At 35.6% G+C, this 26,597-nt stretch overlaps 1 protein-coding gene across 1 annotated transcript in view; it reads right to left on the reverse strand.

Moving 5' to 3' along the window:
* Crisp1 (cysteine rich secretory protein 1) overlaps positions 1 to 24,785 on the reverse strand; it is a 29,021-nt gene extending 4,236 nt beyond the window's left edge. The window contains exons 1-7 of the mRNA XM_021199188.1: positions 24,733 to 24,785; positions 18,307 to 18,371; positions 15,221 to 15,355; positions 10,765 to 10,855; positions 9,154 to 9,302; positions 4,545 to 4,642; positions 3,250 to 3,338 (exon numbers count right to left, since the gene is read on the reverse strand). Coding sequence (XP_021054847.1) covers positions 3,250 to 3,338; positions 4,545 to 4,642; positions 9,154 to 9,302; positions 10,765 to 10,855; positions 15,221 to 15,355; positions 18,307 to 18,371; positions 24,733 to 24,742 — 637 coding nt within the window. The 5' untranslated portion in view covers positions 24,743 to 24,785. The remainder of the gene's footprint in view (positions 1 to 3,249; positions 3,339 to 4,544; positions 4,643 to 9,153; positions 9,303 to 10,764; positions 10,856 to 15,220; positions 15,356 to 18,306; positions 18,372 to 24,732) is intronic.
* Between the last annotated feature and the right edge of the window lie 1,812 nt (positions 24,786 to 26,597).

Consider the following 26,597-nt stretch of genomic DNA (forward strand, 5'->3'; position numbering starts at 1 on the left):
TCTTCTCTCTCTCCTTTGTTCTTTCCTTCCCTTTCCTCTTATTTCCTTTTCTTTTTCCTTTATAAATTTTGTATTACTTTCTCTTTATAGCTGCACAAGTTTACTTTTTTTCTGCCCCATTGCTCTAGAGACATATTTTTTCTATTAATACTGTCCGGTTTTGATTAATATAGCTTTGTAGTATATATTAAAGCTTGGTATTGAAAGGCCTTGTCCCTCACATTTTCTCAAGATTGCTTTGGCTATTTTTAATTAATTTATTAATTTACTTTACATCCCAACCAATGTTTCTACTTTCTACACTCCTCTTCTCCCATTTTTCTTCCCTCCCTCCACAACTTCCTTTCCCTGCAATCTCCCTTCTACTTTTCCCCCTGTTTCTCTATAGAAAAGGAGAGGTCTCCAAGTTGCAGTACTATACTCCTTTTTAAACAGTCACTAATTGCCTATAAGTTTTTGTCTATAGAGTTGGAGCCTTGTCACATTGTGACATTCACAATCCAAGCTTAATTTCTTTGATTTTTTTGTCCAAAGTCTGTACTATCTTCAGCAACAGGGTCTTCCCTTAAAGTTCAGACTGGCAAGCAAGGCATTGGAAATAGACTTTATTGTGTTTGAATCTCTTAGACACTCCTGAACAACAATTGGAAGGAAGGTTTCACATTCCTGGCTCTCAAGATTTTGTTAGATAGTCTGATTTGGAGAGGAGCATTGGGGGAAGCATTATTACCCCAAGTCATATAATTAGATTTAAACTGTGTATGTATTTTGAACTAAACTTAAAATATTTCAACATATTTTTAAAATTCCTTTCTGTTATATATTCCTCAGTCCTCTCTCTACCTATATATTGCCCTTCTTCCTTTATCCCCAGTTATAGTCTCCTTCCTATATTTCCCATTTTCACCTTCATCATGCCTGTGCCCCACTATTCCCTTTTCAAGACCTCTCAGCCCCATACCGTGATCCCTTTACTTTCCTTATTTCTGTATGTTACCCCATGTACGTGCATCCAAAACTTTGGAGCTAAGATTCACAAATAGGAGAGAACACGTGGCATTGAATTTCTGGGCCTGGGTTACCTCGATCAATATAGTATTTTCCAGTTTCACCAATTTCTTTGAAAAATATTTTATTTCAAGATTTTTTTCTGGATGAACAGAATTCCACAGTGTATACACATACCATATTTTCACTATCCATTAATCTGTTGAAGAGATTCGTATTTTCATTTCCTAGTTATTGTGAGTGGAGTGCCAATGACAACTATTACATAACAATATGTGGAGAAGGATGCCAAGTTCCTTAGGCATATGCTAAGGAATGGTATATCTGTACGGCAATATAAGAGAGCTCAGATAAATCCAGTATTGGATAGATCCTGAGCTAATGAAGAAGAATAATGGTCAGCTTACAAAAATTCCACACTGATTGTGAATGGTACAACCACTCTGGAAATCAATCTGGCGGTTCCTCAGAAAATTGGAAATATCTCTACCTGAAGATCCAGCTATACTACTACTGGGCATATACCCAAAATATGCCCCACCTTAGCACAAAGAGATGTGCTTCACTATGTTCATTGTGGCCTTATTTATAATAGCCAGATGATGGAAACAATCTAGATAATGCACAAAGAATTGATACAAAAAATGTGGTTCATTTACAGAATGGAATACTATTCAGTTATTAAGAACAAGAACATCATGAGGTTTGCAGTCAAAAGGATAGAACTAGAAAATATCATCCTGAGTGAGGAAACTCAGACCTAAAAACATGCATGGTATATACTCACTAATAAGTGGATATTTGTCAGAAAAAAAAAGTACAGAATTCAATTCACAGAATTCAAGAAGGTTAACAAGCTGAAGGGACCAAATGAGAATGTTTCAATCCCACTTGAGAGGGAGATGAAACTCTCCATGGAAGGCAAAGGGAGAGAGGGACCTGGGTGGAAAAGGGGAGGGAAAGAGGAAAAGGGAATGTGATAAGGTATGAGGTGGAGGAAACAGAAGAGAAGCCCTGAGGACCAGCAGAATGAATAGAAATATGCAACCATGGGGTGTAGAAGGTGTTGGGGGGCATCTAGAAAGTACCAGAGACCTGGGAGGTTAGAGACTGTCAGGAGTCAAAGGAAAGGATCTTAGGTGAAATGCCCTACAATGGGAAAAGAGAACTTGTAGAGTCCACCTCCAGCAGAAAGACAGGGCACCAAGTGGAGGGACAAGGTTACTAACCCTCAGTTATAATTTCTAAATCAGAACTGTTCCTGTCTAAAAGAACTGCAGGGACAAAAACAAAGAAGAGACAGAGAAACAAGGTCCAGTGACAATTTCAAATCAGGATCCGTTTTTTGGGAAGGTTTCAAGACGTGACACTTACTGATGCTGTGATGTGCAAAGCATGGCTGTCCTCTGAGAAGCCCAGTAAGCAGCTGAATGAGACAGAGGCAGATACTTAGAACAGACATTGGACTGATGTCAGGGAACCCTGTGGTTGAATTACGGGAAGGCTGGATGTAGCTGAGGAAGAGGGTGAACCCATAGCAAGACCAGCAGTCTCAACTAATCTGGATCCTTGAGATCTCTCAGACTGAGCCATCCAGGCACCATACATGAACTGGTCCAAGGCCCCCAACACATATACATCAGAGGACTTCATAGTTTTCCCTCAGTGGGAGAAGATGCACCTAAACCTCCACAGACCTGAGACCCAGGGAGTGGGGAGGCCTGCCACAGGGAGGGACATCCTGTTGGTGATGGGGGGAGGAGGAATGGAATGAGGAACTGTGGAAGGGGGAAATGACTTTAAAAAAATAAAAGTGATAATAAAATAAATTCCACACTGATCTATTACAGACAAGTTGAGTGTTAGAGAACAGTAAGCATTTCACAGAGACTGGTAACCTTAAAGGAAGAGAGTCTGTTTTCAGCAATAATGTATCTCAGGAAGTGTCGGGGAAAGCATATTAATGCTTTACCTAGAATGCCTCTAATTCATAATTTTAAATTTTTGGATAAGAAGGTAAGTTTTCATATATAGGTATTCTAATTCTGCCCTCCAGTGATAAAGTCAAAGAGGTTGGATTACTCTGGGTGTTAGGAGAAGGGAAACAGAAATAATGTATATATTAAGATGAAAGTCATGAAAATATAGATTGCGGGTCAATGCTTCACTTAAAGGATGTGTGTTCCTCATACTAGTATGCCAACTTCAGGCAACCTAAATTAAACAAGAAAGACAACTCACTGCACAGTCCATCTTCACAGTTATTTGGACAATCATCACATGGTGAGCCCTCCTTATAAGGCATATTTAGTGTATCTTGATTATTTCCCCTTTAAAAAAAAGAAAGGAAGTCGAGGTATAATGAAAACTGTCACGGGAAAATACTAACTAAGGTCTACTACCAGCAGCCAATTCAAAAGATGGATTGTTTAAGTGTATTTGCAAACAGAGCTAATATTTACAAGGGTTTTGTGCTCTAGATTCATGGCTAACAGTGCTGCCTTTGCACTCATCCCCTAGCAGTTCTGTGTATGTACACTTGGACTCATTTCTAGCCTATCGTTGAGCAATCATGTGCTAACCGGACTCTGGATGTTGGTACAGCCAAATCTGGCAAGTACTGCTTTAATCAAGAACTTGGAAAATGTGGTGGAAAATATAAAGTTTAGTGGGAAAATTACACAATTCATTAGCATCTTTTTATCTCATTTTACACTATATAAATAACAAAAGCACATAAACATGAAAAAAGACTAAAGAAAGTATTGGGTGTGGGAAATTGTGTAGAAGAAAGCCATAGATATGAAATATTTGAAATTTCAGGAAATGCAAAAATTCTTGACTATCAATATCTAAATGTTATTTAGATAATATGCAGTTCTTAGTGCCACTTTTAAAGTTACATAAATATATTCACTAGTGCAAGGAAGTACATCTGATTTCCCTGAAGCAATTAAATTATCTGTTCCTAATTTTGTGACTAGTACCTGTGATGGTAGCATTTAGAATATATGTATATTTAATTTATTTTAAAAGGTTTTTATATTTGCATTGTATGTATGCATCATATGTATGTATGCATGTAATATATGTATACATATATGTATATGTATTGCCTTTAAAATTGTTTCCCCATTAAAATAAAACATTCTTTATGTCACTCAGAGTAACATAAATTGTATTTCTAAAGGAAATGTACAAGTCAACATAGGGATCCCAAAGCCTAGCACAGGGAGTAGCATTTGCCTGAGTAACCTTTCTTAGCCTAATGCAGTTCAAATTCACTTCCCTGTATGATAACACTTTCCAGTGAATGACTAGAATCACCAATAAATTGTCCAAATGTGTATATCTCTGATAACTTACTTAGTAAAAGAATGATGAAAAATCAAACATTTGGGGTATATTTGTGACATTTTGTTAACAAACTAACTGGGAAAAACCTAGAACATTAATTTATAATATTTGAAACATTAGTCAAGTTTATTTTATGAAGATAAGATATTTAGAAAGAATAATAAACTGGTATTACATACTCATGACAATAGTGACACACATAAAGATATGTAGCTGCCTTTTGCCTGCGACAAGCTGCAACATCACAGCCAACGAGGTAGGTAGAGGCCCAGACCATCTGCAAAGATAAGAGATGACTTGATGACAGATTTTCATGTTACCTAATGACAACAACCTCAGCACCATTATTGTTATTATATGTAGGCATGCAGGGCATGGAGTGATGGCTCAGTGGTTATAAGAGCTTGATTCTTCTTTAGTGGACATGAAGATGACTCCACCATCCACCTGGTCTGCCAGTAACCATCTCTAAATCCAATACCGGGTATCCAAGGCCTTCTTATTACCTGTATGTATAACACTTATACACAGACACATGTGCGCATGTGTGTGTGCACGCGCGCGCACACACACACACACACACACACACACACACAAAGTTAATCTTAAATAGGAAATCATGTCTTAAGTTTGCATTCTACTTGTCTTATCGAGAAGACAGATATATGAAAAACTCATGTGTTCAGGACATCTTAGTGGAACAAGAATTCTGTTAATATTAATATCCACTGAAAACCAGGATTCATATCATCTACTCAGCTCATTCTCTCCATGTCAAACCTATGCAGTGAATATGCTAATACGATAAAGGTTATTTCTGTAAGACTCAAACCTAAGAACAGTGTTTAATTACTGGTCAAGTATAGGGTATAATACTCAAATGGATTTTAATGTAAATGAACCAAGCTTAAATTCCACCTCTGTACGTCTAAGCTGGGGAATAATTTTGTTTGTTCACTTTGGTTGAGTTTTTTTTTTTTATTTTGGTTTTTGTTTTTGTTTTGTTATGTTTTGTTTTGTTTTTGTTGGTTGGTTGTTTTTTTGTTTTTGTTTTTGTTTTGGTTTTGGGTTTGGTTTGGTTCAGTTTGGTTTGGATCTAGAAGTTTATTTATTAGGGCTTCATTTTCTCATCTGTAAGATGGCTATAATAATGCTGCCCAGTACATGCATTTATATGGTGAGGGTTAAATATTACACCATTTAAAAAGCTGGAGAAGGAAATTAGGCTGATGCAGTGGAGCCCATTTTCTTCTCTGACCTGGGTAGGAACCTGGCTAGTATTTCCCTCAGACAACACTGAAAGCTTTAATCAGGTTTCTTCTTTTGCCTTTTTCTTCTATTCTGTGTCTTCTCCTTCCTCTCTTTCTTCTCCTTCTTCTTCTCCTTCTCCTCCTCCCCCTCCTCCTCCTCTTCCTTCTTCTCTTCCTTCTGTACTCTTCTCCCTTTTCCTATTATTCTCCTTCTACTCCTCCTCCTCCTCCTCCTCTTCCTTTTTCTTTCGATCACAGTAGTTTTCTCTGACTGATTTTGAAAAGTATTACTTTCTCTTCACAATTTTCCCAGGTGTCAGTCTCTCTCCATACCAGACAGCATTTAATTATCTATGAGGAATAAGAATATGCTTTCTCCAAATCTGTGGCTCCAGCCAATATGTAAACTTTGGATGAGGCAAAAACTCAATGATTGCAAGTTTCTCTTCTCATTCTTTCTCCTAAATGTGTCTTTGCCTTATGAAACTTTGTTAACCTCTGACTAATATAGAACATATACATTGAAAAATTGCAATAAAAATACATTAGAATATCTATTTTGTCATATTCACACTATATATTGATTAGTTTTAAAAGTAGTGAGTGCATTTCTTACATTTTTTTCATTCAGTCCATATCCAAGAATAAGTACAAATAATCTAAAAAAAAATGAATATTAATGCATTCTTATTATTGTACAGATAATGACGGAATTTTCTCTTAAAATTTAAGCAAATAAAGACTAATTTCTTTGATTTTTGAAAATACTTCTTTGGCTTTTAAGATTATGATAATTTTACCATATTTGCATTTTCTGCTTTCATTTTCCTTCTCCAAACCCTGTTATATAATTTTGCTACTTTTTTCAAATTCACAGCCTCTCTTGTTATTAATTTACATTATTCTATACAATTTCTAGCACCTTTGGCAAATGGGAGCAGTTATTCTTATAAATTTATTTGATATGGCATTGAATTCTTTTGATACATAAAAAGTCCAAGGGATAAATTGCTGCACAAGACTGAGAGAACGAAAGCCATTATGATAGAAGAAAGGGATCAATTTGACTTTGTATGAATGGGTTATAGGACTGGGTGGCATTATCATAGTTTTCACTGTCTTTCTTTCTTAGGTTCTTTTCTAATCCATTGACATCATAAATCACTGGATTAACTTGCTAAGTTTTAAGGCATCATGGATTCTTTGCACATGCTGTTTATGTCCAGTGGTATTGATCCTGAAAGAAAAGATAATTTGCTGACATTCATTTAATAATTTGGTGTGTATATTTATAACTGATTATTTGAGGTATATCTTTGGGATCTTATATAGTCAAGTTTAACTAAAATTTACTTTGTGTAAGTTATGAGAATCACCAATGAACACTTCTGAGCCTTCTGTTTTATGAACAATAACTATATTTTAATGTTTTATATTTTAAATATTTAGATACTTTTTAAATGGTTTATATTTTAAATATTTAAGTACTTTTTCTTCTAGCATACATTTTGTTACATTAGAGATTCTAGGGATATTTTTTCTTTAAAATTAACTTGGACTTTGTATGGCAGGCAAATGATAATTCAAATTTTTAATCAAATTATGTCAACACTTGTCTATTTTCTTCCACTGATTACATCCTGCATTTAATATAAATGTAAATATTATACTGGGTAATATCATCACTTTGTCTCTCTTGTGAAAACCTTATCTGTTGCCATTAATCACTCTCAAGCTTTCTATAACACTAAAATGAAATGTATAATAAGAAAATTAATTTAAGAAAATTGTTCTGTTTAAAAAGCACAATGACAATAAGCTACTTAGAATCTTTAGTAAGGAGCCTTAAATATTTCATGGTGAGATTTATAGAATATTAAATGAAAGAAATTAAAGTAGATATCATGTGTTTTGAAAGTGATACCATTTCTTGACAGTGTCCAGATATGAACATTTTAACTATCGGTTGGTTGTACTTAGAAGAAATATGAATGTCCAATTAATACATGAAAAATGATCAACATATTCAGCTGTTAGAAAAATTTAATCATCATTTCTATAAGATTCTGTGTCACCACTCTTAGAATGATTGCCCTCCAGAAAAATAAAAGTATAAATATTAGTGATGCTTTGGGAAGAGAAGGACTCCTGCACAGTGCTGGTGGAAACATAAACTGGGAATCCCTTGTGGAAATCTGTATGGAGTTATTTAAATTACTAGAAGGAGAACTTCTGTAAGTTTGATATTTTCTGGATGTTTATATGAGGAAATCCTGATCAACATACAATACTGACATGCACTCTTGTCTATACAAGGGTACCATTAACAACAGACAGGCCGGCCTGGGTATCTATTACCATATGAATGCATTAGAAAAATACAAACGAAAGGTTATCAAACATGAAGAACAATAAAATATGTCATTTACAGGAAAAATGTGTGGAGCTATGGATCTTTTTATTGAGAGAATATAGATAGTCTTCTTAAGTCAAGGATCAGGTTTTCTCTCACATATGAATTCCATGTGTCATTGTAATAGAGGGACAATGAGGTGATGGATGTGGAAATGGATCAGGGAAAGTAAATAGTAAATAAAAGGTGTGATTATAATCAGCACATACATTGCATATAGAAATCTCATAATAAAACTTACTTTATACAACTAAAACATGCCAATGAAGCTAAGTGGGCTGGGAAAATGCCTTATTAGACAAAATATTTGTCTTTCTTCATAAGGATCAGTGTACAGATCTCCAGATCCTTTATAAGACTCTAGCAAGTATATTACCCATAAATTTACTAATTGCCTTTTGCTTCCCTTAATCATAAAACTACAAACAAAAAAATCTGTTTAATAATCGTGTTTCTAGCTGCATATGTAAGAGAAGATGACCTAGTCGGCCACCATTGTGAGAAGAGGTCCTTGATCTTGGGAAGATTATATGCCCCAGTACAGGGGAGTGCCAGGGCCAGGAAGCAGGAGTGTGTGGGTTGGGGAGCAGGGCCAGGGTAGCATATAGGGGAATTTCGGGATAGCATTTGAAATACAAATGAAGAAAATATCTAATAAAAATTGTTTTTGAAAAAAATAAAAACAAAATAAATCTGTTAACTGAGAACCTCACATGAGCCTCATATCTATATCAATTTGCATCTTCCACTTCAAACTCCTTCCAAGAGCTCCTTGTTCCTTCTTTAATCATTATTATTACATATAGATCTAGACACATATATGTTGTATATTGAGCCTATGGAGATCCTTTACTATTACCCATATGTAAATATGTTCAAGACTGACACTGTCTTTAGCTGAGCAGTTATTGACTCCTTGTACTTAGAAAAGAAAGTGGGCTCAGGTGGAATTTTCCCATTTGAACTGTCAGTCAAGCAGTATTATCATTATTCTGACCATAATCAAGGAACTAGATGTTTGGGATTTCATGGGTCATTTTCCTTAGGCCTGAGAAGAGAAAGAGTACTTATCTTTTACCGACACATATATCCAGTCATGTGTATATCTAGAAGAATACAGATTACCTGAGTGTAGTGATCAGTTTTGATGTCATCATCTGTGGATGGCCATTCTCCATATTTGAAGTATTTGGACTCATTAAACCAGATTTCAATAACTTTTGACCAGGAAGAGGGGTAATGTTCCATAAGCATATTTTCTCCACAAAATGTATCTGACATGAGGAAAAAGTCTGTGTAATTTTTTTTATGCTAGAGCACAGAGGATGTTCTCATTTTATTTCCCAAATGTTTTCATGATCACCCAGGCATTGTTTTAAAACAGGAAATAAACTCAGATGTTTATCTGTTTTACTGAATGATCATGTTTTGCACATGTCTGGTAAGAAATGACACTGACAGATGATGAGAAAGTTTTAAAATCATTACTGCAGATATCAAACTCTCTTTTTTCAGGTCAAGGATGATGGTGAAAGTCTGTCTGAACACATGAAAGCTGAAAGTTAACCAGATCTGAAGGGAAAATCTGTTACAAAGAGGATATATATGCTCAAAAGATGGTGGATCCATTTGTCCTACATGCTTTATGAAGGATATAGTATTGAGGAATAATTTTGTCTTTCTCTAGAATACCAAGATACCCCTCTTTATCACAGTGGCTTAAGAGTTCCAATAATCTATAAGTATAAATTTGCATTTGTATTTTTTTTAAGTTAGTTTAGAAGAAAGCATTGCATACTATGTTATGTAATTCTGTAGGATGCACTAAAGATTGGGTACTAGTCATTTAGTTTATGTGACAAAACTGAGCCTACCTTTGAGCACTCAAAATTGTTTATTAGGGTAGTTCTAGAGTTCCTCATATCCTAGTGCCCCCAAACTGAGAACATCTACTATTCTAAAATTGTGGCCAACTGAGAGATGTTTGAATGGAAACTTCCTAGATATCCTGATGTGCTTCATCCTTCAATGATCATAGTTTCCTCCTGTTGATGAGAACTTAGACTACAAAAATAAAAGTATCAAAATTTTAGAGATTAAAAACCATGATATCATGCTACAATCTACCAGCCAGGATAGGTGAGGGTCCCTGTATATTATATCGGTTAGTGTACCATTGTCCAGTTGTTTGCAGGCAGGGTTTTTGTTTTTGTTTTTTGTTTGTTTGTTTGTTTGTTTTTTGAGATTGATTTTAGTCATTAACATTTTTGTTTGTTTAAAAGTTATTTGCACCTAAACTATGTCACAAGGTCTCACTGCTGATGGCTTGTTCTCTAGATGCTGGTGCTGAGTGGGTTGTAGGTGCTTTGAGAATTGGAGCCTATCTGACAGAGTTGAATCTCTGAAGGCATTCATGTCAAAAGTATACTATATACCTACTATTTCTCTCTCTCTCTCTGTCTCTCTCTGTCTCTCTCTGTCTCTCACTGTCTCTCTCTCTCCTACTTGTTTTCTAATTGAGATGAACAGTGTCCTCCACTTTTTAACCCACTATTTTATGTGGCCTCAGTTTTGTTCCAAATCATTCAAGCTAAAACATCCATGGGCTGAACTTTCTGAAGCCATGAACTAAAAACAAACCCCTCCCTTGAAATTGATCAGCCCCACCCCAGGCATTTCACTCTAGTATTGGGAAAACTATTTAACTCAAGTTGTGTCATGCAGACCCATACATACTTGGTAGTCGCCTCTCAAGTGAGTCACTGTCTGACTTGTCACAGTACCTCGCCAAGATTCTAGCATTCTCTGCAGCAGCTGAACTCCAACTCTGTAAGGCAAGAAAATATCCAGAAACACAATGAAATTAGCTTTCTCAACCTAAGATTCTTTCTTTCTATTAAAAAAAAATGTGGAATTCCTTAAGTCCTTTCTTGTGGAAATTGATATTTGACATGGTGACATTTTCCTTAAATATTCTAATAGGAACATTAAGAGAAAACAACTGTGTAATTCATTGCAGTTTCCTGTGATATTACAAATTTAAAATTAGGTTATTACCTTCAGACCATAACTTGTTTCTTAGAATTTATGTAAAGAGTTTCAGGAAAACAAACAACAATCACAAAGCTAATCCAGTAACTTATCAATAGTTTTATCTCAGTGCTGGCTAGTGTTTATCGATTTGATACAAACTAGAATCACTTGGAAAGGGAGAATTGCCACTAAGGAATTGGCTACATCATAGTGACTTGGGAACATGCTTTGGTGACATATTCTTGATCAGTGATAGTTATGTGGTTCTGGGTGATATAAGAAAACAGATGGGAGAAGTCATGAAGAATATATGGCCTATGCTAGAACTTGCCTTGACTTTCCTCAACAATGTATTGTGATCTGGAATTTTAGCCCAAATCAACCCCCTCCTCTATGTTCCCTTGGATCAGTGTTTTATCACAACAACAGATGCAAACAAGAAAACCGTGGCTTGTCATTTCACCTCTTTTAGTTGCAGCTTCTGTAAAGATGATATGGAAGTTATGCCAAAAGCTTTGTTCAATCGCAGGCCTTACAATAAAACTGTGATATTTTAAATAACAGAAAGTGCACTCAGCACACAAACGGTTTCTGTGAATGAAAGCTGAGTTCTATATCCCTGCCTCAAATAGTGATTAAAGCAAAGGAGTTAATATTCCTAGATGCTGTTACTAACCATAATTCTTCCACTCTTGAAGTAACTCAGTGTCCTGTGTGTGAATTTATAAAAATATTTTATTTTTTAATGTTAATTTATGTTTTGCCTGCATGTGTATCTGTGAGCACATGTTGGATCACCTGGAACAGGAATTACAGACTGTTGTGAGCTGCCCTGTGGATGCTGGAAATTGAACTGGGGTTCTCTGGAAGAGCAGCCAGTACTCTTATCTGCAGAGCCATTTCTCCAGCCCCAAACCAGAGTAATAAAGCTTTTATGGGTCACACAACAGAGAATTTGAATCAGTTAATTGAGATTAGCCTGAACTCTTCATGTGGGTGGGATAAGTGTAGTATATACTCAGTTGAAGCATCATTTAATAAACTACTCAGACATACCTACATAGGAGTAGCAGTGACATCCTGACAATCCTGCAACCAGCATCATCAGACTCTGCTCACAGCCTATGTGTTACACTGTCAACAATTACATGATTTACTTGCTTTGCTCCCAGACTTTTATATAAATTTTCTAAAGATCTACAGACAGTTACATTTCTTTTTGGACTCATTTTACTCTATGTATGTGGTTTGAGATTGGCATTTTAACAAAATGTTTAGAGCACATTATGTTCACTGGACTTAATAATAATGTAGGAGGGAACATTAAAATTATTGTCATCACTCTTCAGAGTAAAGGTCAATTTTCTCAGCATGACAGTGAAAAGATATTTACTGTATGTGTGTATGCTGCCATCTAGTGACTATTTTGTAGAATTACTCTTCCAGTTGACAACATCCAAAACATGTTATTTGTTTCAGTTTTTCAAATAAGAAAGATTACTTTTGAGGGACATCAAAGAACCCAGATTTCCGTCAACAGAGGAATGGATACCGAAAATGTGGTACATTTACACAATGGAGTACTACTCAGCAATTAAAAACAATGAATTCATGAAATTCTTAGGTGAATGGATGCATCTGGAGAACATCATCCTGAGTGAGGTAACCCAATCATAAAAGAACACACATGATATGCACTCATTGATAAGAGGATATCTTAGAATATCCAAGATACAATTTGCAAAACTCATGAAAGTCAAGAAGAAGGAAAACCAAAGTGTGGATACTTCACTCCTTTTTAGAATGGGGAACAAAATACCCATGGAAAGAATTAGACAAAGTTCAGAGCTGAGATGGAAGGTAAGACCATCCAGCGACTGTTCCACCCAGAGATCCATTCCACTTACAACCACCAAACCCAGACACTATTGCATATGCCAGCAAGATTTTGCTGACAGGACCCTGACATAGCTCTCTCTCTCTTGTATGTTAATGCCTGGCAAATACGGAAGTGGAAGTGGATGCTCACAGTCATCTATTGGATGGAAAACAGGGTCTCCAATGAAGGAGCTAGAGAATGTACCCAAGGAGCTAAAGGGGTGCAACCCTATACGAGGAACAACAATATGAACTAACCAGTACCCTCAGAGCTGTGTCTCTAGTTGCATATGCATTTACATTTCAAATGCTATCCCCAAAGTCCCCTATACCCTCCCTGCACCCTGCTCCTCTACCTACCCACTCCTGATTCCTGGCCATGGCATTCCCCTGTACTAGGGCGTATGATCTTCACAAGATCAAGGACCTCTCTTCCCATTGATGGCCGACTAGGATATCCNCTGCTACATATGCAACTAGAGACACAGCTCTGAGGGTGGTGAGAAAGTGGGGGAAAGCCTAGAATATATGGGTACAGGGAAAAAAATTCTCAACAGAACACCAATGGCTTGTGCTGTAAAATCAAGAATTGACAAATGGGACCTCATAAAATTGCAAAGCTTCTGTAAGGCAAAAGACACTGTCAACAAGACAAAAAGGCCACCAACAGATTGGGAAAGGATTTTTACCAATCCTAAATTTGATAGAGGACCATGATATAGCAGCCTCTTGTGAGGCTATGCCAGTGCCTGGCAAACACATAAGTGGATGCTCACAGACAGCTCTTGGATGGAACACAGGGCCCTCAATGGAGGAGCTAGAGTAAGTACCCAAGGAACTGAAGGGGCTGCAACCCTGTAGGTGGGACAACAATATGAACTAACCAGTACCCCCTAAGCTCATGTCTCTAGCTGCATTTGGAGCAGAAGATTGCCTAATTGGCCATCATTGGGAAGAGAGGTCCCTTGGTCTTGCAAACTTTAAATGACCCAGCACAGGGGAATGCAAGGGCCAAGAAGTGGGAGTGGGTGGGTAGGGGAGCAGGAGCGGGGGGAAGGTATAGGGAACTTTTGGGATAGCATTTGAAATATAAATAAAGAAAATATCTATTTTTTTAAAAAGTAAAGACCAAAATTGCTTTCTATATACAATAAGAATTCTCAATAGAGAGGCCTTCCTAGAAATAGTTATTTGTTCATCTGGTAGAAAGGAAATTGGAAATTATTTTACTATAATAAAGATCAGAGTTCCTGGGGATGTCCTACTTGGATTAAGGATTTAGAATAAAAATGATAATATAATTGAGACTCCTTGCAGTGGAAACCATTGTAGTGGAAAATTAAATAAACTAAATTCTGTTTATAAACTATATGAATAAATTTTCTCGAGCTCACCATGTGGTCTGGGTTGGATTTGAACCCAGGGATCCTCTGCCTCAGCATGGGGGTCATTCTCAATGCTGGGATTCTAGACATCAATCACTATGATTAGCTCAAAAACATTTATTAACAATAGCACAAACATGGATACTTATCACAACTGATGGTTTTAAAATAGTTTATCAAATAATACTGTTAATTTTTAAGGTTTTTAAGGTTGTTGCTTCCTCTCCATAATTTACAGGAGTGTACTTCCAGTTATGATCACCCACTAGGGCAGTATTTCTCAACCTTCCTAATGCTGTGATGCTCTAGTACAGTTCCTCCTATTGTGGTGACCACTAACCATGAAGTTACTCTGTTTCTACTTCACAATTGTAATTTTGTCACTGTTATAAGCCATAATGCATAACTGCTCTGTGACCCCCAAAGGGCTGAGACCTATAGGTTGAGAACTACTGCTCAGGGCCTGCACTGTTATCTGAATTTCATCACTCTTGAGTCCCTAAGTTTTCTTGTGGTAGAAGCTATCAGTTTTGGCATTGCCAAGGCCAGATCTCTAAATTTCTATGGAATTTTATGAAATGCACTACTAGATTTTTTTTCAAAACCTGTCAAAAAATTTTTTGAGCTATGAATTTGAACAACCTGATTCTCAAATACATGTCAGATGTCTGAAGTCACCTAAGATTGATTTGAGGCTGAGGCAGAATTGCTATTCTGTCATGTACATGAGAGAGTTAGTTACATTCTCTTAGACTCAGTTTCTTTTGCTGTTATGACATAGATTTGTTATGATGACCAAACCGTTGGCATAGTCACAGTATACAGGCCTAGGTAACACTGCAGGGAATGCCACCAGGGTCTCTGACTTCCACAGTGACGCTGTGCTTTAGACTTACCATTTTCAGCATGTTCCTGGCTGGCGGGGACACTTTTCTCCTGAAGGCATTATGTGTATTGACAATTTCCTCTTGTGGTTCAGTTTGTGATTCCGTGATCAGTTTATTATAGAGAGCTCTATCCAGTTTGAGAGGCTACCAGAAAATTATTAATTAATATAATTTTTTGAAGTAGCCCTTGTCACACAAAGTCTATTACATATAGACCTATAGGCAATGTGAAATTGGAACATACAGTGAACAAACAATTATGTTTAGTATTTAGAAATTATTAGTATTCAAGTTTTAAGGATTTCTATATTTTTGTTTTGAAAACAGTACACAAAATATACTGTTCTTAGAAATTTTCTAATTTATAACTTGTATTTAGAGGCAAGTAGAAATTCTTGTTATTGAATAATAGGAATCACAAAAGCCATGGCTTGACATCTCTTGTTCACAGAATGACTCTCTGCCTTAGCTCATTCTCTCTATATTGCTGTTGAAAGCAATGCCTGTACTCTACAAATGAACAATGAATACTTGAATCCTTTTCAAAGTGTGTGTGTGTGTGTAAGTGTGTGTATGTGTGTGTGCATGTAAACGTGTGTGCATGTGTGTGTAAGAACCAAAATTAATGTATTTTGAGCATGTGACTACATGTTCTTTTCACTCTCCAGGTTTATAGCTCGTTTATATTTATGTCTTAAAAACCCAGTAGGTTTTAAAAACAAGTGGGTGCATTAAAAAGTGTAAGTAAAATTCAAACTTCCCTTGCAGCTTTGAATGTATGACTCCTTTTTAAAAGAGGCATACATTTTACTTTGTAATTGATTAAGAAAAAAATGTTTTCTAAAATAGTCTGTGTTCACATTAGTTGCCATAATGAGTCTTTTATATGTGTGGTTTAAAACACATATACTTCCCAAAGTTTCTTTTATCAGTTATCAAAAGTAATGTGTAATTTGAATGGTGTAAGTTTCTTCCTTAGCTACCACTGGATTTTTGAGTAAATTTAAGAATGGTCAGAATCCAGAATGGTGCTTTGACCAAACAGAAGTCATTCAGGTCAAAAGTACATTCCCACGGAACCTCTACAGACACCAACTCCTTTCCTGGGAGCATGCTCACAGGCTGATTTCTTCTGCCATTGCAATCAACTCTAGTCTATATTAAAGAAAATTTTGTAGGCTCACAAGGATGCACAGACTTCCTCCTTTGAGCATTTTATTTCAATGAAAAGCATAACATTTGACTCTCTGTTCATCTGCAAATATTTACAACCTCTATAATAAAACAGTAAAGGTATGTCTATTTTTTCTGAGATTGTTTCATTTACTTTCATGAAAATGAAATCTCTTATGTAAATTCATCTTGTACATCTAGATTCATTTAATCAATCCAGTGATCTAGTATCCACATATCTGTCTGGAAACCTCTGACATCTTAGTTCTTTGTGAAATTTTCTCTGAACTCTGGTAGTGCTCATACTTTCTTTTACTTATGTTCCAAAATTGGACTAAATTATCGTAGACTGCCAGGTCACAAAGGCACATGTGGGTTACTGACTACCTAACTTTCTTTTTTCCTTTGTAAGGCAGCCTATACTTTATGTTAGCTCTAGTTTTGGTGGTGAGACGTTCTTCCACAAAAAGAAGTGAAACAAGCAGAGTCAAAGGGAAGTTTAAGGAAACCTTCCATAAAGCTTGGTATTCAGTATTCCGCTTCTTAGAGGATCATTGGGACATGGACATTGTGGTATACTGATACCAATCCACCACTTCAGTAGCTGATGACAATAATCTTTCAACAATAATATTATGTGATTTTTTCCACTGTGAACATCTTCCTGTGGCTCATGAGAAACACACATACACACTCATGCGCAAAATCTAGTTCTACAAAAAAAAAAACAAATCTATTGACATTAAGTCATTATATAATTAGATAAAGTAAATTAAGATCAGTATACTTTTCTATGTGTTATTTTGGTTGCTAATGCTGAATTGTCATTCAATCGTCACAAATTGGTAGGACACTCTACCTATTTTACCACTGAAGATGTTGGTTTTGTTCTATAAATATTGAAGTCATTATCATTAACAACATTAGCATCACTATCATTATCTTACTTTGTGATCCTGGGGATTTAATTCTGGAAAACACACACACACACACACACACACACACACACACACGCTAGCGCGTGCGCACACACACACACACAGCTCAAGTGCTATAATACTGAGCTATATCACTAGCCCAAAGGATTTATTTTTATGAGCAATCAGATCCAAGCATCATACCTTGATTCCATTGCTGAGACTCTCACACATCTTTGGAGTTGTAACCTTCAATTTCATATTTAATTTTGATTTATAACATTCTTAAAATCAAAAAGGTTTTGTGGGAGGAAAAGTAAAAATAATACTATTTGTCTAATTTCTTCAATCTGGATATGAAAACACATGGGTAAATTGTAAACAAGTTCTTGCCTAGGCTTTTATTCTTTCTCTTCCTCCATCCGTTCTCTCCCTTATCACATCATTTGCTAGCTTGCATTTATTTATTTATTTATTTATTTATTTATTTATTTATTTATTTATTTATTTATTTTATTGTTTATAAAAAAGACATAGACTTGGATCCAATAAGTTAAATTGAAAGTTGAATTTAAACCCTCATCAATTCTTCTAAACTTGAAAGTTGACTTAGGTCTTCTCTTTTTGATTTCATTCTCGATTCTGCTGTATTAAGAATAGAATTTGTTTGTGCAGAAGAAATGGCTCAGTGGTAAAGAGATAATGATTGCTCTTCAAGATGTTCTGAGTTCAATACACAGGAACCACATGGCTCACAACCAACTGTAAAGGGATCTATCTGGAAATGCCCTTTTTTGGTATGTCTGGAGATAGATATAGTGTAATCAGACACATAAAATAAATAAATAATTCTTTTTATAAAACAGAATAAGACTTGTTTAACTGCATCATTATATAAACTATGTGAATAACTGATACACCCTTCTCCTACCTCTACATTTCATCAAAGGATTGTTGTGTACCCTTAAATAAAATATAGTCATGTAACGTATAATATTTACATACTCTGATAGTCACAACAGGAACAACAGCAGCAACAAACAATAACAAGGTAAGCTTCACCGCCATACCTGAAAAATATAAGTAACAGGATACTTCATTCCTCCTTAGAATAGGGAACAAAATACCCATGAAAGGAGTTACAAAGACAAAGTTTGGAGATAAGAAAAAAGGATGGATTATCCAGAGACTACCCCACCCAGGGATCCATCCCATCATCAGCCACCAAACCCAGACACTACTGCACATGCCAGCAAGATTTATAGCGGTCTCTTGTGAGGCTATGCCAGTGCCTGGCAAACACAGAAGTGGATTCTCACAGTCTGCTATTAGATGAAACCCAGGGCCCCCAGTGGAAGAGGTAGAGAAAGTACCCAAGAATCTGAAGGGGTCTGCAACCCTATAGGTGGAACAACAATATGAACTAACCTGTACCCCCAGAGTTCATGTCTCTAGCTACATATGTAGCAGAAGATGGCCTAGTCGGCCATCATTGGGAAGAGAGGACCCTTGGTCTTGAAAACTTTATATGCCCAAGTACAGGGGAATTCCAGGGCCAAGAAGTGGGAGTGGGTGGGTAGGGGAGCAGGGTGTGTGGGGGGGTATAGTGAACTTTTGGGATAGCATTTGAAATGTTAATAAAGAAGATATCTAATAAAAAAGAAATTTATATTACTCTAATATGCAAAAAATTATTTTCTAAGACACCTTGAACTACTTTTACATTGTTAGATTTTTGTTAATGGGTCATGAAAATAATGTTTAATATTAAGCTTTAGCTACAGGGACTCATAAAATAATAGTCAGTTGATTTAGATGATATGGACTTAACGTTGATTATATGGACTTCTTAATTTCCAGAGTCTGAATATACACAACTGTGTGTTTATAGGGAATTGAAGAGGCAGATGGCATTTAGGTTTCTTGCCAAGTGATTAAAGCTAAAAGAGATTATCCTATATTTTCTTCATTGATTTAAGTTAATCTCAAGGTGATCAATTGTGAAAGAAAAAGTCAGGAGACAATATTTGTAGAATATAACATGAAATAGACTCCATCAGCCATGTATATTTGAAAGAGTACATAGAAGGCAGGTGATCATGTTACTACTATTGTGTGTGTGTGATTTAAAGATATTCTGCACATTTGATTAAAAGATATTCTGTACATTTCCATTACTTGGCTAATAATAATTGTCTTTGTGTTATAAAAAAATAAGTACTAATGGATATTTATTCTTTTTGAGTACAGTTAGTCAAGTCTAACATACTAATGAGGTGACACTTTTTCTAACAACCTGTTATGTATATTTGTATAAACCTACTAGTTATCTTTAATAGAAATTTCTAATCTTTAAAAGCAACCTAATCAGTTTATGAAGAATTAAATAATAAACAGGAGTACTTATTCTTGTTTCCATACTCACATGGCTGTCCTGTCACTGCTCTCAGAAGCCCCAAGTCCTCTGATAAAGTGTATAACCTGAGGGATGCTACATTAAATGAATCATATAGCATTGCTCTGCCTTTTTCTTGACCTCCACTTTCTACAGCTCATTTTCTTCAGTGTTTCCCACATCCTCACAATCAACTACATGCAATACTTATCACACATAATGGGACCTGGGGACCCACTGGACTAGAGTAGGGACAGTAACCACCAGCTCAGAGCATTGCTCAGACCAGGTCAGCAAGACAATGCAACAGAGCTGTCAAGAAGAAAACAACATTCAAGCCAGGCATTTGATTATTTTATAGTTCTGTACAGCTCTGCTCCAAACAGCTGTTTATTTTAATTTTTTTGTTTCTTATTGATTTTTTTTGTTCGTTTGTTTTTGTTTTGTTTTCTGAGACAGGGTTTCTCTGTGTAGCCCTGGCTGTCCTGGAACTCACTCTGTAGACCAGGCTGTCCTTGAACTCAGAAATCTACCTGCCTCTGCCTCCCAACATGCTGGGATGAAGGCATGTGCCACCACTGCCTGGTGCAAACAGCTGTTTCTTATCTATGTAGTGCATTATGTCAGTGAACTAGACCAACTCTCTCTCTCTCTCTCTCTCTCTCTCTCTCTCTCTCTCTCTCTCTCCCTCCCTCCCTCCCTCCCTCCTTCCCTCCTTCCCTCCCTCCATCCCCTTTCTCTTCCCCTCCCTAACTCCCTCTCCCCCCTCTCTTTCTTCCTTTTATTTTTTTCCCATGCCCATTTTTCTTACAGTTATATCCCTTAAGCCTAGAGACAGACTTGGTTTGTGATATTTAAAACATTTTTCTCTCTTCTTTTTAGTTTGTCATTAACTCAAACCCCTATGTATCCACCCTGTTTTTTCCCTTCTCTTATTCCTATTCCCATGTATACTCCCTTCCTTTATTTTCATCTAACAATCTGATATTAACCACTATTCTCACCACAATTGCTGACCTACTTCAGTTCTTTTCTACTTATCACTACAATAGCTAACCTGATAATAGACATGAGGGCCTCTTATTCCATAAATCGATCAGTACTTAATAAGTGTCTGCATCATGGTTACTAATGTCTGAATAGTAACTTGCTGCAGACATTACCCACCCCAAAGAGACAGAGTAGAGATAGAGATGGGAGTTTAGACTATTAGTTAAATAATTTATATCACCACAATTTTATTACAACCGAAAGTCTTCTGAAAATTGCAAACACATCTGCTCAAATAAGAGGAGCAGCCTGCATCAAAAGAAACAACCAAAATCTTTAGCAGACATCTAACCCATGTGGGCAATCCAGAATACTACAATCTGCTAACTTGCCTCATATCATAATGTGAAGGCATATAATATACTATAAATTGTCTTTAATTAATGATAAGGGCATTGTGGGAAAATATATCTAACTACATCAAGATTAACTGAAACATATATATATATGTGCATGTTCATGTAAAAAATTAGATACAAAGGCTTCTGTCACAAATAGGTGAAAAATCTTTGTTTTATGTAGCATACATAAAGGACTGAACACTGTAATATATACCTGTGACTTATTATCTGTGAACAATAGACATAAACCACAAGAAAACTCCTATCTGACCTCTGATATATGATCATGGGACCACTGGTTTCAGGTAGATTATGGTTACTTTAGCACATTGGTCTCATACAAAGAACTTTGGTTTATCAAGGATCAGTTTGACTGAACAGAAGAAAGGAGATCTGCTAAGAAAATATATTTCAAATCCTTAATCCTGCTTTGGCTTCAGGACTTGTGGGCAGTTAGAATGTGACCACTAATGTTAATGTTCTTTAAATAATCAAAAGCACAAAGAACATACAGTATTATTTTAGGTTGCTTAAAGCTCAAATAGCACCTAGAGCAATCAAGTTGAAACAGGAAGATACTATTTAATACCTTACCACCAGCAATGCATTAAGGATATTAGAATGAAAATAGAATCCATGTAATTGCCAGAAGATTGCTGTTAGTCTAGATATGAATATGAGAGATTACAGACTGTGGATTCCTTGGGTAGCGTTTGTAGACACAACTCACAATCAGGAGTCAAAGGGTAGAGAGGAGGATCAGAAAGAGGCTGTGGTTTCAGCAGGAAATGGATCCTGATATGATCAAAGATGATGGTCTAAACATAAGTATTAGACAGCATAAATCAGAAGCTGAATAAGGCTTAGAGGAAAAATAGCCTCAGGGTAGAAGCCTGGTCTGATCCTTGTTCACTACATCACTGAGACATGATGTGATCCATGGACTGACCAGAGCAAAGCATTCAGAGTAGCTTGCGTGATTCTCCATTGACCACAGGCTGCAAACCTGTAAACAAAGCTGACCTTTTATCTGAGATGCTAACTAGTTGCCTGAACTCAGTTAAAACAGAGACAAAGGAGAATAAATTCAGCATTTCTTTTTGAACACACTTATTTTGTCCATAATGTGCAATTCTTAGTCAACTTTATTTTAAAAGAAATGGACAGTACTTGAACTTGGAAAACTGACTACATAAACTTATTGTCCTAACTTTTAGCTTTGATAAATGGGCCATTAAAAATTAAAAATTAATATTTTGTGGGAGGAAAGATAAAGGATGTGGGAAAAAGCTGAGGAGGATCAAGCAGTGCACTGTGGCAAGCCTTAGAGAAAATGTCCTCATCTGGGAATTCTTAGAACATGACCTCTCATAATCAAATAAAAAGAGGAACAGGTTCTTCCTTGCCTTGACTGAATAACCGATAAAACATACCTTGCCGAAAGACCATTTCCCACATTTAATCTTCTTTGCTTTGGCAAATACCTTAACCCCTACGTTCAGCAGACTACATGCTAGTAACTGTATCATATGTGTTATGTCAAAATCCCTGTAAGTTCATATCGATAATATCCCCCTATGTTCAGAAGACAGTTTTCTTGTAGACAATGTCCTTGATTCATATAATTATTTCACCCTCTTTCTCAAAAATCTCTACCCTTAGAAGTAGGGTATATGAAATACCTGACCCATATCTGTATATCTTATTTAGCAAATGTTTTAAAATTAGATATTAGGCTTTAGTTTTACTTACTATAGCTAATGTTGTGTTTGTGTGTCTCTGTGTACATGAATGTTTGATAATTTTTGTTATCAGAATAGACAAATTATGAAAGCATTTTTCTTCTGAAAGTTGATTAAAACTTTATAAAATATTAAGGAATAGCATCAAAGTTTGAACACTTGCAGTGCTAAATATTAAAATGTACTATAATGCTGGGCATGGGCAGCATTGGTGTCATAAGTTTAGAAAAATTTGATCAAGGGAATAATATAGGATACAAAATAAACTTATACATGTGATCATCTCGTTTAAGACAAAGGCTAACATGAAATCAAATAAAGAAAATTCAGTGAAATATCTAATACAAAAATAATGAATTTGAACTCTATCTCACATTTTAAACAAAAAATTATGATTTACATGCCATATATTGAATAGTAAATGTATTATTTATTGCAGATTACAGTTGTTTGACATAAATCCACACATATGTTAATAATAATCTACTGTATGAGTGTCTAGTCACAATTTTTGAAATAAATGATCATCTTTCTGCTTTCCCCTTTTAATTTTTGTATTAAATGTACTTCATTATCTTCTGTGCTAATGTCCAGTACAGAAATAAACATGTACTCACAAACAGTATAGAACATGTACTGAAGGCAATATTTTCATAAATCAGAGAACAGTAGAACAGCACACACAACAGGAAACATAAGTAGAACAAAGAAAACACCACAAGAGGAATGTGAAAGGAGAAGGCACAGAGAGGAGATGGGGCTGAGAAAGACTGGGACATGTGTGATCTTTCAGACTATGAAATCTCTCATGAAGATACTGAAGCTTTGAGGAAAGATCAAAGAACAGTAACTAGAAGATCTGCAGAAAGAAATTCGAACAGCTAAAATTCGCCCTCCTTCCCCAAGACCACGATTTCTGGGAATTGCTTTTCTTATGTAAAGTATAAGTGTTTATTCTATTATCCACAAAATAATTCATGGTTCCCCAAGATAAACTGCAAATGTAAACTATGCACAGGATTATAATGTTTCTCTGCTAACTGCTTATTTTGACCACAGTTTCAAATAGATTCATGTGAAATAAAATGTGACCAGACTCCACTAATCCACAGTTGGATGCTTTACACTTCTGGTCTGGATGTGAACTAGTCCAGCCTCTCTGGAAGTCAGTATGAAGGGTTCTCAAAAATCTAACAGTAGGTTTATCATATGACACAACTATACCACTCCGGAGTATTTACCCAAAAAGCATCAAATCAGTATATTTCAGAGATATTTGTAAACCTGTGTGATATTTCTTCTGTCTACACACACATACATATAAAACTACATAATCAAATCCTTTTCAGCCAGAAAGAAGAACATAGTCATGTCTTTCAGATGGGAATACAAGCAACTGTAGATAATCATAGTAAATGAGTTAAGACAATCTCATAAGACAAATGTTACATCTTTTCTCTCTTTTGTGATTCTTTGATATATAGGTACATAAAATCATGTATAGGTATATGACATGCAAGTAACAGCAAAACTGTCTACTGTGATTAGAGACTAATTGAAGGGAAAAGGAGAGATAGGGAAGGAAAAGGAGGCATGAAGTAGGGGAATATCCAAAAAAAAAAAAATCAATAAAATTTAAAACTTAAGTAAAGATGTCCATATTGGAGTTATCAAATCTTACTTCAGTAGTTTATGAGAATGAACTCGAAAAGTGACATTATCTTGGACAGAATGTATTAATCATAAATCCTACTAAAACTGCAAAAATGGTAGACCTTTGCTTTTAGATTATGTCAACATTAATAGATTTTTGCATGTAATCGATTTTATAACAGTGCTGCTGAATTATTATACATGCATTTTGCTTACAATTAAATGAACTGAAATATGATGTATAACTTACCCACATCCATGTATCTTTTAAAATTGTGTGCTGGTACAAATCTGGTCTTTGTCTGTACTGCATACTAATAAGCTAAATGACATTTCAAAAAGAAGATCTGCTCAATGAGGCAATTAGTACAATGGGGAACTGATTCAGCAGATCAAGGAAGAGCAGCAGATATGCTTTATCACATGTTCACAATTAAACCCATAGATTTCAAGTCAGGATCATTAGCATATTCTAGAATATACAATGATCTAGACAACTTTATAAGTGTTAATTTTTTGCACTGAGAACAAACTGTAAAACTTAACATCAGGATACATAGACTCACAAAAGAATAGAAAGGTTCCTGAAAGTCTCAGTAGTGGGAAAGGAAATATTTTATCAGTTTTATTTTTTCTCTAACTCAAAAATCAATATTTATTTATGTGTGTGTATGTGTGTGTGTTTGTGTGTTTGTATTTGTGTGATACAAATATGTATGTTTATGTGTCTATATACTTGTCTTCACATATATGTACACTTACGTTTATGTTAGTGGAGGCCGATGTCAAGGGTCAATGTAGTCCTATTGATCCTCTTTTGCCTATGCATCATTTAACATGTATATGATTAAAGTCAGGACACTTTAGAAAAGGACATAAAAAATACAAATGTTTATTTGACCTTATTTATATCTCCCTGTCATCTATCTATCTATTTATTGATCTATGTTCTGCTTATATACCAATAACTTTTCAATCTATATATATATATATATATATATATATATATATATATATATATACATATATATTCATTTATACATGTATATCTTTATGCATAAAATTATGTTGAAAACATTCTCTCCATGCCTCCTTTTTTCTATATCCATTGTAGATTCATAAAACATTTAATAAAAATATTTATTTATGCATTTTTAAAAGGGAGGTTGACATGACTATCTATAAGGGAAGAAAATACAAAATAGGTAGTAAAGAGTTACCTTGTGTTAGTACTCACATAAGAGTTAAATGAAAGTTAAAAGAAAAAAAATGAGGTCTTTAATACAGAATTTTCTGGTTATGATATGGAAGTTGTAATGAATGCCTGGAAATAGCCTGCAAAAAATGAAAACCAAGTATCCCTCAAAATGTGATAACCTGTAACCAGAATTTGACAGAAGGACATTAAGTAGGTAAAGTACCAAAAGTTATGTAAAATTTATTTAAATTTTGTAGACAAGGAACTTTGCTTGATTGCCAAAATAAAGTGCACAGATTATTGAAGAATTTATTTGTCCATGTTGTAAGAAAAGAACTGGAAAAGTATGTTGTTTCTTCAGTAGACCAGCTTGGTTTATGTATTAGAAATGCATGATTGTCATTTATTTCCTGCTACACTGCTATTTACAAAGAAGAGTGTTGATTCAAAAACAAGTCAGCTGTTTATGGAAACTTAATTGTCTTGGTTTTTTGTTTGTTTGTTTGTTTTTGTTTTTGTTTTCTGTTGGTCCTGTCAATCTCTGGCATTATTCTACCAAACACAGTGCTTTCTGTATTTATATCACTGATGACTTCATATACAGTTGCTATCCAGCTTTAAGTATGGTTTCAAAGAATTTGGAAAGTGTTGGAAAGCACAGAATAACTTCATTTGCATGCAATCCCCCAAAATGGTGCCAGTTGGTTGCTTCTGTTCATTTTCCTTCCATTTTCATAAATTGTTCTCTTTCTGCTTAAACTTTTTGGCATAGTAGAAAATGATCTCCAGATCTTTGCTCCAGTGCACTGCCGGGGAGAGCGGACTGCTGAGTAGGGACCCAGGTCTGGTCCCGGTCGTCCGGCGCCTGTCCCGCCCAAGGAGGGGTGTTCGCCTGGCGGCAGTCCCCAGGCTGACCC

Source organism: Mus pahari, chromosome 5, assembly GCF_900095145.1.
Source record: "Mus pahari chromosome 5, PAHARI_EIJ_v1.1, whole genome shotgun sequence".
Lineage (NCBI taxonomy): Eukaryota > Metazoa > Chordata > Mammalia > Rodentia > Muridae > Mus > Mus pahari.